Source organism: Crocodylus porosus, unplaced genomic scaffold, assembly GCF_001723895.1.
Source record: "Crocodylus porosus isolate Cpor-Errol unplaced genomic scaffold, CroPor_comp1, whole genome shotgun sequence".
NCBI classification, from domain to species: Eukaryota; Metazoa; Chordata; order Crocodylia; family Crocodylidae; genus Crocodylus; species Crocodylus porosus.
The window spans coordinates 12,088,972-12,106,493 of NW_017728926.1; the positions used below are offsets into that span (position 1 = coordinate 12,088,972).

Below are 17,522 nucleotides of genomic sequence, written 5' to 3' on the forward strand. Positions count from 1 at the left end.
TGCCCAGAACCACATGTCTCCAGAGGCAGGGGACACAGTGTTTGGTTCTCGAAAGAAATTGTGATGAATCGCCTTTTCTTCAAATCTGTTTATAGACCTGGTGAATCTTCTGGTTTTTGTCTCTTCCCAATCTCATCGAAGAGGTTCCTGCTGTTATAAAACCTTTGGGCTCCGTAGCAGAAATTGTCCTCTTATTGAGTTGGGAAGAAACTTCCCTGATGGGAAAGTGGATTTCCAAATGATCCACGAGGGAGTTTCCCTCATCTTCCTCTGGAGTCATAGCTTGAGACAAGAGATGGGGCTATATAGACCCTTAAGCCTGGGCTGTGTTCCTATGACCAGTAAAGCTGCTGGTGCATGGGCTCTAAGACTGGTACTGGCACCTCACATGATGGTGTCTACTAATGCAGGTGTGTGTGTGGGGGGGGCTAATCTCCGGAACAGCTTTGATTTCACAAAGCGGTAAATTCATGTTTTTACAAGATGCTCGAAAGAATTCACTACAGTCACTTCGAAGTCATGTTCTCTGCTCTCCCCCCCCCCAACTCATACCCATCCTGTATTAATCATCACCCAGATGATTAATATCCCACTATCACTATGGCAACAGTGAACATTTCCTGTTGTGCTAAGGGTTGGGTATGAATCAAGCAAGTGGAGCATGTATAGGCCAATCTGACTTGGTCTAGAATCAAGCATGTAGCATAAACGTGACAGATTTTGGAAACGGGTTTTCTAAAGACACTGTCACACCAGGATACACATGCTGTACCGGGAACCTGCAAAGAACAGAGCAAACTTTTTCTTGCATCTCTGCTCCTCACCCTGTATGGCGTGGTATGCTACACAGTCATCTCTAGAAATAGAAAGTTGAAGGCAACTTGAGAATCTGGACTCGACAGCACAGCACACACTAGGCAAGACTGATGTAGCAAAGGGAGATGCAACTCAGCAATGAGATGCATTAGGTCTGTTAGATCAATTAGCTGTGGTGTGAATCAATTCTTCACTTTGAGAGCCAGACTGGACACCTTAAAAACATTTGGTTTGCTTGTGGTGGTGTTTTTTTTCCCTCTCTTCCCTTCTCCTCCTCCACTCCAAGAGAAAGGGGGTCAGATGTCCTACTCCTATATCTGCCCCAGGCCTGCTGAACAATCTCAAAGTGGTTTCATTTCCTACTATCTTTGTTTTCCAGCTGCAAAACTGGGAACACATCTTATGCACCTCCTTGGAGGTACTGGGAGACTTCTTTGGTGGTTTTAAAAAACCTTTGGAGAGCCTTCTTTAGAAGGCATTCTAGATGTGCACAGTATTTTTATCCTCCAAGTCAACAGCAGAAAGCAACAGCAAAAGGATGCTTGAAAAACCAGACAGGCTTGTTAAAAGACAGTGAACAAGGTCCCACAACTGCGTGGGATTTTTTCTCCTGATGCTTCCAGCAAAGTTGATGATACAACAAGCTCTGATGACCCAGGCAGAGAAATGCAATTAACATATTAATTCAAATAAGATTTAAAGCAATTTGACTGCAGTACTTGGGTTAGAGATTCTGAAGGGAGAAAGTGGTAGTAGCTCTTGGGATGGGGCCTGTGTTTGGGTTGCCTTATTCATTAAGCCCACACCTAGGACAACGGTACTCTGGAACTACAGGGGTGTTTGGACAATACCGGAATAAGTGCACTGGAAACAGGGCACAGGCTCTGGGTAGAGGTGATTTAACAGGAAGTGTTGAGATTCACTGAAGTAGTGAGGGGCAAGAAGCCAAGTCTCTCTCTGTTCAGCACTCTCCAGGACCAGGGTGTTGAAGTTTTCTAAGAGATGCAATAGGTCCCATTAAAGATAAGGAAAGTGCACGGGGATTTTAATGTGCTGCAAGCCAATGTGAATGTTAAAGGAACATGATAAAGAGGAGGGAGTTGTGTGGAGGAGCCACATCTTTCATTTCCTCTGGCACTGAGACTGCAGAGTTGTCAAACCATCCAGGATCCAAAGAGCACTACATAGGTGTTTGCTGCAGCTGTTTGGACCAGCGGTGTCTAATAGCACTTATAAATGTGAGCAGGGCCTAATGGAAGGAAGCTCGCAAAACTGCATCAGTAGAGATGTGTGTGTAGAAACCAGATGCGACATGACAAACACCAAGACTTGAGGTAGGTGCACGTGTATAAGGGACAAAGTGGCCAGAGGCCTGTTTTAACAGCAGCAGATGTGGAAGGCTCTGCTGGCAAAGGAAGACAGCAGTAGCATTCAGCTTGCGCCCTGGATGTCGAGGATTGCAGAGGATCTGCCGTTTGACTCTCCGGGTAGAAGGGGTGAGGGCTGTTCAGCCTAGCAGCAACCATTCAGCTTTTGGGACATCTGGGTTTTCCCATAGGAAACCAGGGGCCAAACTCTTTTATGACCATCTGAAAAGCATCCCCTGCCCCCTTCAACAAAATTCTTCATTAGAACAGATGGTATCAAATCTGGTTCGCCATATGTCAACACTTACGAAGAAAGAAATAAGCCTTTGCAGTGATACTGCATCCCCTGAAGCATGCTGGATCTCAAAGATAAACCAGTGCTACAGCTCTTCCTGCATCTCCCCATCGTCATGCTAGTTCCAGGCCCTACTCGAGACCTAAATCGATTTACTTTGTCTTCTACACGTGTCAAGTAAGCAAGGGATCTGAGTCCTTATCCCAAGCAGAGCGCACTGCTCAGGACTCTCACCATTAAGCAAAATGGCAGCTGGTGCTTTCTGCCAGTAACTCCAAGCTTGGCTGGCACTGAGGTGTTTGGAGGCGACTGGTTTATCCCGCCTTGTTGCCTGTACATCATTGGAAGCTCAGAGAAAGTGTACAAGGTTGTTTAAAACGCTGCAGTTTGTAATGCATTTGTGCCAAGCAGTGGCCATTTCACTGCTTGGAAATGCTTTAGGTCACTGGGCTAAGAGAAAACACGCAGAAGAAACCACAGGGCGCTTATGTTAACAATACAGAAAGACTAACCAGGGATGATGTGGAAGCAACATGACGCATGCTCTGTGTCACCTTTCCACAAGGCTTCTGACATGGTGGAGTGCCAGAGGGGAGAATTTAAGTGTAGAGCCTAAAGATCAATCAGGACGCATGGCAGAGGTACTATCTTTTATTAGACCAGCTAGATTTTTGCAAAAAAGGTATTTAATTGCAAGCTTTTGGGCACAAACACCCATCTTCAGGCATCGGAGAAAAGACTGTAAAAAGACATCACCTCTACCATGAGTCCCGATTGCTTTTTCCTTTAGACCAATACAGCTACAACCTGGGAGCCTGAAGATCTGCATTTGTCTGACTTCAGGAAGGCAGTTTAAAGAACACCAGCCAAATGGATGGGATCGGACTAAGAAAGCTATTGTGAAAAACAAGGAGGAGCCGTAATTAAGCTGAGGAAAGGTCAAGGGCTCAATTTCTTTGCAAAGCAGCAGCAGTTAGTGGTCTGGAACAGAGCGAACACCACACACAAATTGCAAAGCATTTGATTATAGCCAGAGCAGGGAGACTGGGGAGTGGAAAAGCTGACCTGGGGGTAGGCTGGGGGCAGACAGGCTCCTTTTCCCCTTACTGCACTGAAATCCAAATGGAGAGCTCAGCTAAGCCAGCCAGGCCTTCGTATTCTCCTACGACTGATTTGAAATTCATCAGCGATTACTCACAAGGGGTGATGGCCTCATTAGAGGGACAGCTTTTGGGGAGCTGATGAATTCTAGCCTCATCAGTGCAAGGGCTGTTGTGAGCTGAATGCTAATTCCAGCACTTCTAGAGGTGGTTTCCCGCGCAGACGTGGGAGAAGAGAAAAAGACTTAGAAGTCTTTGGAGTGTGCAAACTGCTGGCATACGAAAAGGGACTGCTCTTAAAATTGCTAATGAAGACAATTAAAGTAATCAAAAGTCACATTTTGTTAGCGTCTGAGAACCTTGTTGCCAAATCTCTGCCAATTAGCAACCCCCGGCTCTGGGCTGCTCACGTGTTCAGTTTTATACCGTCGGCAGCAGCATTTGACGCAATTGGAAATCTAGCATTGCAGTTCCAGCCAAGGCAACCACTTAATTCAGCCTAAAGGACCTTTCCCAGTTGAGCAGCCTTGAAAGATGAGAATATTGCTGTTAATCTAAGTGCCTGGGGCAGGGACCATGTCTTTGTTCTCTCTCTGAGGCACCATTGACAACATGTTGGCTACTAAACAAGCTACTTGGGTTTGTCCTAGGGGGACTGCCCTTTGCAGCCATCTCAGATTTGGCTTTGGGGAAGTGCTTCTCCCACAGAGGTTGGAAATGAAGCAGATCTCATAAGTCAGAGTCCACACCAAGGCAGCTAGCACGTACTAGCACTGCATGTAAAAGTTGCTCTGCTTTTAGAAACAAAATTTTACTTCAATCTGTAAGACACGCTGTAGCAAATCTGTTGCCAGGTCCATTACAACTTCAGTTATTCTGTAAGGAATGTATTTAAACTAAAAGAAGCATCTCTACAAGACTTTGTACTAATTTCACTACATTTTGATACAGACTGTTAAGACCAGTGCATGGGCAAGCACAGATAAAACCCAGGGTGCATATACAGCATGATTGAAAGGCAGCTGGTGAGTTTAAGGGTGGACCTACACTGAAAGCTTTGGTGGCACAGCAAACCTGGCAAACTCGCTTAGTGAAGAAGCAGCTTCCAGTAGCTGAAGTTGTTGTTTGCTTGGGCACCTTTGGCCAGTAGCACAGAGGGAACAAACCATCCCAGCGAAAGCAGTCTGCCAGGGTAGGTATAGGTAAGCCAGACTTCAGAAACACAGATCTGTGGCGAGAAAACATGAGAGATACTGGCGGGGGGGGGGACACAGAGAAATGAGACCTGTAATATATATATATTTGGAGGTTTTTTGCTGTATCTAAAGATCATGTCAACAAGGTGAGTTTTTCAAGCAGAGGCAGATGTGTTGCCTGGCAGGCTAACTCCACAGGTGAGAGAGAAACATGAGGCCTCTCCCACAGAGCCACGTGAGAAGGCCTCAGGAGCAGGTAGCACCGCTTTGTTTATTCAGGCAGTTTACCCCCGAGCTTGGCTAAACCACATCAAGAGTACACCTTCGGCAGGGGAAAGAGCTGCCAAACATTATGCAATGAAAACATGCGGAGAAATTAAAGCTTAAGTGTTCTGTAGATGGGGAAGTGAGCTAAATCGATAGGGATTCTGGTCACAGAAGGGTAAGAAGGGATTGGAGGAGTGAGGAAAGCAAGATGGACGGAAAGCACCAGCAAATGTTTTTCAGAATACAGGCAGTCCTCCACTTACAACAATTACAAATGGACACCGTTTCAACTTTCTGACATCAGTTTCAGCTTACAACACTTGATCTGATGTGACGCCACGCCAGCAAACAAGTCGCTGTCACCAATCTCGCTGGAGAACATCTGTCCAAACTTGCTTGGACACTTTCTTTAAGAAAACAAACAAGACTCCAGAAAAACCTGCAGCCAGGACTCCTGAGAAGACTTCAGCCAAGAGCCCTTCAAAAAGTCCAGCAAAGTCACCTCAAAGAAGTCCTTCCAAATCAATATGATTGCTATTCACGATATAAATACAGTAATGTAGCTATATCACTCATCTAGAATTCACTGAGTACAAAATTCTGGGGTATTTTTGGTGAAAATAGGGTATCGGGCCTCGGTTCAGGAACCAATCCCCTATTCAGAACATTACTTCCAATAAGAAAATTGGTTCCCAGTTGCAATGTTTCCACTTAAGACAAGGTTTTCAGGAACCAATTGTGTCATAAGTCCAAGGACTGCCTGTACTGTCAAACGTTAAACCACGTTTTTATGAGTTGTTAACATGGACGGTGCGATTCTGATGTGGCTGTTTCCGAGCAGAGTGGAAGGTAACACTATCTGCACTCTCAGGGAAAGTGAGAATCAGCTTGTGACGAAATTCTTCTTTCAGAAATGCATTTTCATGAACTTGTTAAAGAAACTCAACGCTTTGCCAGTGTCTGCCTTTGGAAGACAGCATGAGCTGGTGTGTCGAGAGCAAAGTTGAGCAACACTGCGAGAGCTACTGCACAGAATGCATGGGCGTTCTGTCCTAGCGTTTGTGTCATGGGCATCGAAGGCTGTGCGTTTGGAGGGAACAGATTGGAGACTACCACCTCTGACCTTCCGTGGCTTTGCAAGAGAAGAGGAGTTGCTCATCTAACCCCGTGTGCAGCTTTCCCAAGCCGAAAGAACTATCCTCTTTCAGTGCCAGTCTCATAAGCAGGGAGCAAGGCTTAAATGTCTCTGAACTCTCACTCCTCCACCCCTGCTATCTGCGCCTTACAGGGCAAGGCAGAATTACCCAGTGATAAGTACAGCTTAGTTTGTGGCACCGAAACCTCTCCTGCCAAACACCTTGCCTGGAAGTGTATTTAGCACATAGCCCCCACTGTTTGTTCGGCTACTTGGTGCTTGCTGCAAAGAATGTCACTGGACTACTGGAGCAGGAGTGAGCGCCCACAAACTCCAGGCCTCCCATGGAAGCAGCTGAGCACACAGATTGCTCCTCCACCCACATTCAAATCAGTACATGCCAAGGCTAATGAACAGCCTCAGATGATCTGCTTTAGTTAGGCAATCCCTAAACTACTTTATGGGACACCCACTGAGCAGGGCTGGTTGAAATTCAAGTGCATACAGAGACAAGAAGGATGACGAAAGCTTTATTGGGTTCCAGATGAACCAGACTTTGGCCAGTTACAGGACAGCAGAGTTGATGGCAAAGGTAAGTTACCAACATGCATGACTTGGTGAAAAGAGCCAAGGCTGTATTCAAACAAGCAGGTGCCCGGATTCAAGCCAGAGCTGCACCACAGAATGCCATGTGCCATCAACTGGACTGGCAGCCACCTCGAGAACCCCGTCAGATCTATTCTCCAAGGGCGTTTATACCCATGCACCAGGAGGTGGGGGGGTTGAATGAACTTTAGTTTAAAGCACCCCTTCTCCATTTTGCAGCGCAAGGACACTGATCCACGTGATACTGGATGCTGCTGGAGCAAATTCATTTCCACGCTCCGACAGACTCAAAGCTGGAATTACAGCATGTCTGAGCAGGCTCCCTGCACGTGTACAGGAGCTCCAAGGGACCCAAACTCTACCAGGTAGGAAGTCGGCGGTGTGAATTGCAAAAGTGGCTCATTGCCCTCAATGACCCTCTTAGCGGGAGCATCTTCCAGAACAGTAAGTTACTCCAAACCATAAGTGTGCATTCTTGTTTTGAATACAGCCCTAGAGAGAACGGAAACCGAGAAAGATCTTGATACGCAACATGCATCAATCACTTCTATTAAATACTGGCAGGCTCAGTGAGAGGAGTCACATAAAAGACAGAAAAAGGAGCAACGGTGACTCCCTCTACTCTGTTCTAAATAGGAAAGGATCAAGCAACATGCTGCACTGGCATTTCATGGGCTTCGGGCTTCAAGAGAAAGGAATCCATTTTATAAAGTCAGCTTGTCGTGTAAGTCCATTTCCTCAGCTGCTATTAGCCTGTTTGCATGCTGCCTAGCCACACTTCAGGTTGAAGAGAGCAATCTGCTCTGAACTCTGAGTGAATTGCAACGATAGAAGCAGCTCAGAGATACAAGAAACGAAAGGAGCCTGGTATTTAGGCCGCTGCTGTCTGGTTAAAATACTAGGCTGACCCAGCTTGCCTGTTTGCTTAATTTATTGAATTTCAGAGGTGCACATTAAAGCATTGAGATCGAGTGCTTTGCATTCCTCAGTCTGTACAAGTTCCTTCAACCACCTGGATTACACAGGCTTTACAGAGAGAAGCATTGAAATACAAGATAAAACAAGTCTAAATCCCAAAATCACTGCAAGAAAAAAACCCCCCAAAGGTGTAGAAAATAAAAACAAAACAAAAAACCCCCCAAAAAACACCCCCCCCAAAAAAACCAAAAAAAAAAAAACAATCTGCAGCGCTCCTGAGGGGAAGGAAAGACTGCATGAGGAAGGACACAAAGGGTGGGAGAAGAACTACTGTAGACCGTAACATGCTGCTGATCTGTGCAGGAGGCTCAGGGGATGGAGTTCAAGAGATCCTTGAGGAAGCTGTCAGGGTCACTGATTTCCGTTAAGAGTCCTTTAAAAAAAAAAAAAAAAAAAAAAGAAGGGTACAGAGAAGTTAGTGAGGGGCTGGATATGCTCTTCTGAATCATCAGATGCTTGCTGCAACCTGGAGCTGGATTTCGAAGGCATGTGAACAAAACTGCAGGCCTATTATGGAAAAGCCACTCAGAATATGTTTCGAGGCAAGTCTATGTCAGCAGATACCTGAGAACAGCAAGCCCATTTTGGTTCAAATTCGTTAACCCGTGGACTTGGCTCTGATGATCAGTGCCATCAGCTAGCCGTTGGCAAGAGCCCGGGTGCAACTTGCACTATGTCAGCATCCAAAGGGTGAGCTGCTAATGTGCATGCTGCAATGTACAGCTTTATGTCAGACAGGTGCAGCTACCCCAGGGCAAGCACTGATGTCTGCAAAGGGGATTTCAGCCAAGACCTTGCTTCACGTTCAAACTTTTGCTTAGCTCTCCAGCAAAATGCTGGGTGTGTAGGGAGCAGCTGGGAGAGGCATCGGGAGCTAATGCAGTCTAGATGTCATACTAAGGAAGTGGCATCCTCTGCTAGAGAGCTGATGTAGCAGCTCCAGGAGCAGGCTGGTGGCTAGGAGAGGCTACTTTGTAGCAATGTAACTACTAGTGAGGACAGAGCAGCTGAAAGCCGCGCCCCAGTGGGGCCCCCTCTCTTTTCCTGGGGATACTGGAAGCATTAACAGGAGCAGATGCATTTCATGAGGGGGAAGGGGTCAGTCTCATGAAATTACTTTCCATCGCATTACAACAGCAGCAGCCGCTCTTACACCACCTATGCCCAGTAGCACTCTTCAGCTGTGGGTGTCAAAGCCCTTTACAAAATAAGAGCACTTATCACCTCTCTGCAGAGAGGGAAACTGCAGGGGCAGGGGAGAGCATAGGAAATGAACCGATTTCACCCTGGAGAGGAACGTGCACATCAGGCACAGAAAACTCTCCAGAGTGGCCTGTGCGGCAGCTCTAATTAACCCCATGTCTCAGTCACATGTTCTGCCCAAAGCAAGCGTCTGCAACACTGGTCTCAACCAACTGAGAGTCACAAGTTTCATGAAAGAGTCTATAAAAGGTAAAGCTAAACACTGACCAGCCACATCCAAAAATTCAGAAAAGGTTTCAACTGGCATGAACTGCTCCTGGAAGGTTTTCAGGGCTTTGTCTGCAGCTTCGTGTATCGGCATGTCGTTGTGTCGTATAAATTCAGCCAGAGAGTAGGACCAGCCTCCCTCTGTGTTACTGGTAGGCACCTTCTACAGAAGGGGAGAAAAGGGTCAAGTCACCTCTCTTCAACCTGCAGAGGAAACTGCTGAGAAAACGCACGGTTCAAAAACCCCGCTGCCTCGTCTCAAGGTGGCACAGGCTCGTTCCAAAGTGGGGCCTTTAGGTTTCACTTTTCTGCTCCTTGTAAACATGCCACGTGGAAAAGTTGCCTAGTGCCCAGCCTTTCTACTCTTCTAGCACAGAACTCGAACAAAATTTCCAGGCCTTTTCTTTCCCCTCTTCACGCTACTGAATGTTTGTTCTCTGGGGAGAAAGCAGTATGTACCCTGTACTTCCGAAAGGAAGGCTGCATCTTACATACCCTTCAGCCACCCCAAGCAACTGCCTAGAGCCTCCATTTCCTCCCTACCCTACAAAGAAAAGGATTCCTACGATTTGTTCTAGGGCACAAAACAACAGCTGGATGGAGGACAGGAAAACTGGAAGAGGAACAGGGAGGTTCTAGGTTCTTTAAATGGGAAATAGCTGGGGGACACACATGGGCACAAGCGCACAGCAGTGCCAGCCCTCCTGTTCTTATAAGCTGAATTTCAAATTTACTACCATCTTTGAAGACAGGGCTCCAAGCTCTGCCTACTTTTCAAAGGATCAATGCTGCTCTGTTGCCCTGAAAGCCGATGAGCTGTGGCTCCAGGAAACACGTGGCCTGAGTGGGCATCCTAATGTGCCCCCCCACCCGACTGCTCCATCCCTGCCCATGGGCACCCAATGAAGAGCACTGCCCTAGTTGGGCTGTCAGCGTCATCACTGCTGGAGGAGATGCAGAGTAGGAGCATGTGGGACCCCCCCTTTAGAGCCCACCCTAACCTTACAATGGGGGGATGCCCTTCCCCATAAGACAGCAGCTGGGGGGAGGGGATGGCAGAGGAGGGGACTCTCTGGGCTGGAGGAAGAGCAGGTGGGCGCTGCAGGAGCTGTGTCAGGGGAGGGGGGCACTGGGGATGAAGTCAGGGAAGGGGTTATAGGCAGGGCTGGGGGAGCTTCTAGGAGGCTGTGTTGTAGGGGGGGCTCTGGCTTTGGGGGGGCGCTGAGCTGTAGCAGGGGACTGTGAGGGTCCCTGGAATTAGAAGGGACTGGGCTGCAGCCCTGGATGGACACACACCTTGCTGGGGTTATTTGACCCCAGCAGTCTGTAGTCTCACGAGGTCCCTTCCAGCCCTAAACTTCTGTGGATCTGTGAAGAGCAGACCGGCAAAGGCAGAAGTGCAGTCACACTGCAGAGCAGAAAGCTGACCGGCTGGCTTTAACATCCCACACAGAGAACCTTCATTCCAGACAGAACATACCTTGAACATGTTGTAAATGAGATCGACGAGGGCCCAGAAGAGAAGGCCAGAGCGATATGTTGAGTATTCCTTCACTGTCTTATCTGTCAGCCTAGGAGGAAAGCAGAATCAGGCTTTGAGTTAATCACTTTACTCTGCTTTATAACCCATTTGATGAATAGCATGAAAGCGCTAACAGCCAAAAAGCCTATCAATAATACACAGGGGGAATGTTGCTGTGAATACGCATTGTTCTGTGCAGCAGGATGTTGAACAATCGTTTAGCATCCCCATCCTAGTTTAGGCTTAGACCTCTGCACATGGATTTCCTTGCCCTGCACGCTGCAACTAGACAAGTCAGCTAACACCTCCCATTTCATAGCCTGCGCAAATGGACGTATTCACCCAAGACGGCAGAGCAAGTCCACAGCAGAACTGGGAAAAGATTCTGCAGCCCCACAGTTGTGCTTCGGTGCCTGAACCGTGCAGCCCCCTGAGCGAATGGTACTGATTCAGTGAATGAGCACGGAACACATCTTGGTACTTTCGGTACTTGTTCCTGGACCTGCTTGGCAGGTAGTTACATCCTTTACCTGGTGACATGACAGGTCCCGATAGTCCCCTTCTGTTCTGACTGGCTCAGTTTGACGCTGTCTTTAACGTGTCTGATTCCATGCAGTGGAAGTGAGAAAAGACTATATGCAAAAGGATTTCAGATACACAAAGAAATAGAAGTTCTTTCTAGTTTGTTGGTCATTTATGGTGTTACTTGCAAAGAGACAGACTTGAGTCCTCCAAGGACACCGATCACAAAACAGCACTCAACCTGGAAGCCTATAGACTTGGCTATATTCAGGGTCCTAACTGAATCCATGTTGTGTGCTACGCTGTCTCAAGACAACACATTTCATAGCACATCTTTGCTCCACAGTGTGGGATGAAGACCTCTCACCAACTGTTCCACCAGCCCAAGATCACATCACTCCCACCTCTGGAAACAGAATGGAAACCCACCAACAAATGTGGGAATTTCCATCTTGGTTCAGTTTCCTCAACTCTACAACTGTCCCAAGAGGCATCCTGATTTGGTGTTGGGCACGTCAGTATCTACCTGGAGAACTGCTATGCGACCACAAGAGTAGCAAAGGCTGGCATAACTCCCCGTTGACTGGCTTTTACAAGGAGAAAATCTGAGATAATCACTTGCAGGTGGTGGCAAGGTAAGAACTCCTACCAGCACTAATGGGGTTGCAGTTTTCTGACAGAAATTCTTATAGGCTCACCTTCCTTTCTTCACCACCGGCTGCTTCTTCTTGGTCACTTTAAAGGAGTCTAACACCTTCCATGCCATGAATTCACAATCAGTTCAGCTACCACTGATGCAAATTAGCACACGAGGAAAGGACCCCTTTGGATGACACACAGAGCTGCAATTCATCACCGATACTGGGCTACAACCTCCGTTCTAAGAAACCACATGTGTGGGGTGGGGGCAAGTGATCTTCCCTTTCCCTCTCCTATGTGGCTTGGTAGGTGGCAGCCCACTAGCGCAGCCAGGCTTAATTATTTAAAGGAAAACCAATTAGTAAAGGTGACTAAATTTCCATGGGAAGAACAGCAGCTCAGAGCACAGCTAATTCTCGATCGCCACATAGCGTCGAGACGATTTCTTTTCATGCAAGTGGTTTTAATATCATTGGACTCTGCTCCTTTAATTGAAAACTAAAAGGCCCTTGTGGGTTAAGTCTATGTGGCTGCCATCTGGAGCGGCTCCTTGGTATAATAGCTGCTATATTTTCATTAACGTAAGCTGGTTCATCAGCCATGCATGGATTTCCAGCAGCAAGTTCGACATTAACACTTTGGGAACTGCGCGTCTCTCATGAATATTTTATGAAGGTTGGAGACAGAAACAAAGACAAAGAAATCAAAAGGACGCCCCCACCCAAGCTTCCCACAGCATCTGCATTCTGCAGAGTTTGTCTGCAAGATTTCTCTTGTCAGAGTTCCCGTTCAGCCCTAACTCAACGCGTGTGGCCCGCTGGTTGGTATCTTGCACCAGTGGAGTCAAAGGTAACTTTCTAACAGGCTTTTCAATGTCATGCTAGTTCTTTTAGCCTTGGGTCTGAAGCTGGGACATCCAAGAGAGTTGCAAGAACTCGCTGCCTCTTGGGATTGAGCTCTTTGATACCACTGACCATGTAGGCAATTGTAGCTTCTGGAGGGGTTAGATGGCAATTGGCTAACGTGGTTCTTAGCTTTGCTAATCGGACACAGAAGGGAGGGTTAGGCATCAGCTTGGCAGCTTTGAGAGCTCCTTGACATGGAGCAGGGCAGCTTTGTGCTCTTGTCCTTGCTAAAGGGAGCAGAGAGAGAGAGAAACCTGTTGATACCTGCCACCAGAATCTGGGTGAGAATTTACATTAACTGCTTCGTTCATCAGCCTCAGGCCATGCAGCCTGCACAGGACTGGTTTTCCCTAGGAACCGTGCTGGGCACCAGAGCGACAAGACGGCAGAGGAGGTCACCAAGTCCAACCCCCTGCTCATGCCAGGACCATCCAAGCCAAGTGTTCATCTAACCTACACCTGGAAATGTCCAGCGATGGAGACTCCTCAACCCCTCTAGCTAATCTGTTTCAGAGCGTGGCCACCCTCAGAGTTAGAAAGTTCTTCCTAACATCCAACCTAGACTTCCCTTGTTGCAATGTAAAGCTTCACTTCTTGACTTGTGAACTGTGGTAATGGAATCACTGTCCTTCTGATTTATAGTTTTTTCATACCTGAAGACGTGTCAAATCTCCCTCTCCGTTTCTGCTCTGCAGACCAAATAAGTCATAGTCCTTCAGCTTAAAGAATACAGCTGCCTATCTGTTCTGCTCTGTCCTGTTTATGGACCATTTCTATCCAGACATCTCGCTAGTTTTTAAGTTTGGCGTGAAATTCCAGATACTGGTTTTGACCTAGAGAGCCCTTCACTGTTTTAGAGGCAAACCCTCCTTACCCCATCCCTAAAGCAAAAAAAAAAAAAAATCAGCAAGGACTCCCAAGTTGTAAAATCTCTGAATTTGCATTTCCAGAGGGCTGGGTGTTTTCTGCTGAAAGGCTGTCTCTGAAATTTTCATTCCCTTGGCCGAAAGGAAAGAGGAGGCACTTGAGGAATCCTTGTGACATGCCTGGAAAGCCAGCCACCATGGCTCTTCCTGAGGTTTTGGGGATATGGAAAGGGGGGACAGATTTTTTGCTAATGCTGATTTTGAGGAGCTTTTATTGTATACACGCTCAGAAATATGAATCGTGTGCTAGTTACACAGGAAAAGAAAAGACCGGGCATTTTACTGGGGATTTCCAGCTGCATTACACTCAAAAGATGCATATCAAAGCACAGAAGGCCATAATTTTTTCTAGGCTCCTCTGCAGACACAGTGAAATACTGCAGGTCCTATTGTCTTTGAAGGTGGAAGCGCTGAAGCCAGACCCCCAAGAGAATCTCTCTTTCAGCAGTAAGCCTGTTTTCCCAGAACTCCAGAGCAGAGACAACGGAAATGGACAGTAAGACAAGAATCAAGGGCTGATTTAGCTTGAACAGCAGAAACTAAAAAGAAATCAATACAGTGGATGACAGCCCCTTAAAGGCTCAGAGACCACTTCAGCGCTATCGAAATGCTTCAAAAACGTTATCTTTAGATGATTGCTGTGTTGCACGTTACTGTAACCCAGCAAGATTGCCGTGCACATAATTATGGGGGCAACTATTTAAAGAAAGATTGGTAAGGCATCTCAAAGGCCATTCTCAAGATACAGATTTATTTGTAATCCTGAAAGCTATTTAAAAATGACCCTTTTAGAAACTGGAATTTAAATATTGCCCCCTCCCCATGGAATATTTTATCTGCTGTTAGCCATGGCCAGCCATCTGTTGCTACAATACTGCTGGTATCAGCTTTAAAAAACAAAACAAACCCCAGCAGCAATTCTTTTTGTGCAGGAGAGAAGTTAGATCAAATTTTTCTCAGCTTGGCAGTGCCACTTGAATGCCTCCCAGAGGATCTTTTAAGTTGTTTACAACTATTTTCTGTACGGCATCTTCCCCAGAAAGCTTCAACAGTGCCAGTTAAGTGACATTTTTTCCAACTGTTCTGTAATGCACCAAATTGAATTTAACTGCTCCCTTTAGCAGAAAAGGAAGGAGATCAAGTCTCGGAAAGGCCCTTCAGACCTTTCCAAGAGATTTTCTCCAGTCATGATAGGGGTGGCTAAAGCTGTCGTATACATTTAATCCCACTCACTACTAAGTAGCAGGCAGCACTGAGTAAGTGATGCGATCTCTAACCCACCAGCTCTCCCCTACTTCATTCTCTCGTCATCACCATCACCCTAGATACAGCTTAAAGCTCTGGAAGCGAATGTAGTGTGCAAAGCAGACTGCTATTTCAAGCCCTCTTTCATAGGGTGGGGGAGGGAATATAGCTAACCGTATGGAAGAAAGCCCAAGCAATCCCAAGTGCATCTTAATGAGGGCATATCATTAAATGTTCCTGCGTCTTCAGGACTTAAATACAAACACATACAGAAGGGGTTAATATTGACTCTTCCAAAACATAAACATTCCTTTGCTCAATCCGGCATTTGTTGCTACGCAACTCTAACGAGTGTGAAGGTAACATGAGTATGTTCCCCAGACAGCTGTGGGAATGAATGGAAGGCCGGGATTACCAACCTGCTAGCTCCCCCTGGCGACACCGCACGCGCGTGCGAGGTAACTAAGAGCCTCTTCAGGATCTCCACCCGCATGGCTTTCCACTTCTCCGGGGGCAGGATGTGCAGGGCCAGAACTGTGTAGTAATGGGGCCCATCCACCTCGTAGGCACCCTCCACCCATTTCTCCTTGGGATGCTCCATAAAACTCTGGAGGTTTTTCTCCTCTCTGGAAGTTGCTCGGGTTCTGGAATACAAAACGCACGTGTACATTTAGTCTAGGCAATCGGCTGTTGCACGTAAATACCCTAAAGCGCTCTGATGGATTTCCGTATAACAATTCACAAGCCACTAGCATTTTATTCCATATCTGTAGTGTGGTTTCCTCGAGACTAAGCAGACAAAAGAGCAGAGGCGTTCACACATGGCAGTCCACATCCCCCAAACAGAGGGCAACAACTATTATAAAAGCCTTTTAGGCTTTTCAAGCAAAAAAAGGGAGGCAACTCCAGCCCCAGGAGCTGAAATAATTACTCTATGGGCAGCACACAACACCTTCCCCTAGACCTTGGTGTGGCTGGATCTTTGTATCAGCTTGTGCTATTTATTTATAGTAGCAATCAAGGCCTACACCAAAAACTGAGATGCACTTCAGTTAAATATAACTGATTTGTTTTCTTCTCTCATGTGGGAAAAAAAGCATAAACTTTATTGCTGCCTATAGCTGTCCAATCAACCCGAGAGTAAGAAATTCATAGGCCTTGTAAACATGGATCATAAAATACTACAACCTGATCAGTGACTGATCAGAATGGGAGAGGACGCTGCTAGCTTCTTGTAAAATTCACAACCGATCCCAACATCTCAGTGATGGAAAAATGCGAATCCCCAGCAGAGGGGAACTGTCTTTAGGAGTCCAACGGCTTGCGTCCCTCTCATTCACTTTGTCCTGAAGCCGCTTGCCAGCTAATAGCAACTGTGGAGAGTATGCAGCTACAAAATACTGCTTTTGAAAAAAAAAAAACCCCCACAAAAACAAAACATTTCAACAAGCTGCATAACGCATTCGTAGTCTTAAAAAAAAAGTCACAGGGGAATCTCCAGTGCTGGCAAGGGGAGTTCAAAGATGAACAAACATCTTAACTTTGGTGTCTCATAAAGGATCAGAAAACAACAGGGCGGATCTGCAGGTAGGTATTAAAAGCAAAGCACACGTTGTATACACAGTCAAAGTGTTGATTTGTTTAGGGGATGGGGAGAGGGGAAAAACCAGGCTGCAATTTGATTTAGACCAACCTTAGAGTAAAGGGGCACAGGTTTCAACACCTGTTTTCTGTGAGATGCCTCATCTATAATTAATATTGCCCCCTTTGGCCTTGCTGCTCAAACGACAATTGCAGACCCTACTTTTGTGCAACACGCTCTCTAATACCACATCAAGCCCAATTAGTCAGAAACATTTTAGGCTGATGCTTGCCTACAGCACTGGGCAGCTGGACATGCTGTCAAGGCCAAACGGGGTTTGATATTTAGGATTTGTAAAAAAAAGAAATCTAATCCATCTATCTATCCATCCATTTTATTGACAGAAGCAGATTTTTTATTCCAGTGAGCATTTCACTGCAGCACCTTGCAATCCAAACATTACAGCATAGTGCTACAGCATGAGAACTTGGAAGGGAAACTGGCTAGTTTGCTTTCCAAGAAGAGAGAAAAATCTGAGCACCTGCTTCCAAAACATGGCTTAACCTTGGCAGCGTGCTCTTCGCTCAAGTAACCCAAACATCCTCCAGCACGCAAATGATGCTTACACGCAGAATGGAAGAGGAGATAAATCACATTTTGCTTTTCTCCACTAGGTTCCCTGAACATCCCAATTTGCTGTGTTTTGCTGCAAAATATTTACTACCTCTAACACCTGTGTCAGGGGTGTATTCTGTTCCCTTTTAAAAACATTTAGAGGCTGTCCTGTCTTCCAGTCATCTCTCTTGTAAGGGAGGAAATGCACACAATGCAGCATGAACGCACCCTGCATGCGCGCTCTCCTCCTCCGTGTCAAGCTAGAGTGCGACTTTGCACATTTCACAGTCCTGAACAGGACCACAATTGCTGCGAGATTTATCTCTGTCCCCTCTG

The 17,522-nt window shown here is 46.5% G+C and overlaps 1 protein-coding gene across 1 annotated transcript in view; it reads right to left on the reverse strand.

Annotated features, from left to right (window-relative positions):
* Positions 1-6,692: 6,692 nt before the first annotated feature.
* The window catches only part of UBR4 (ubiquitin protein ligase E3 component n-recognin 4), a 101,759-nt gene continuing 90,929 nt past the window's right edge, over positions 6,693-17,522 (reverse strand). Inside the window, exons 104-107 of the mRNA XM_019541488.1 lie at positions 15,409-15,633; positions 10,711-10,801; positions 9,231-9,393; positions 6,693-8,133 (exon numbers count right to left, since the gene is read on the reverse strand). Coding sequence (XP_019397033.1) covers positions 8,069-8,133; positions 9,231-9,393; positions 10,711-10,801; positions 15,409-15,633 — 544 coding nt within the window. The 3' untranslated portion in view covers positions 6,693-8,068. The remainder of the gene's footprint in view (positions 8,134-9,230; positions 9,394-10,710; positions 10,802-15,408; positions 15,634-17,522) is intronic.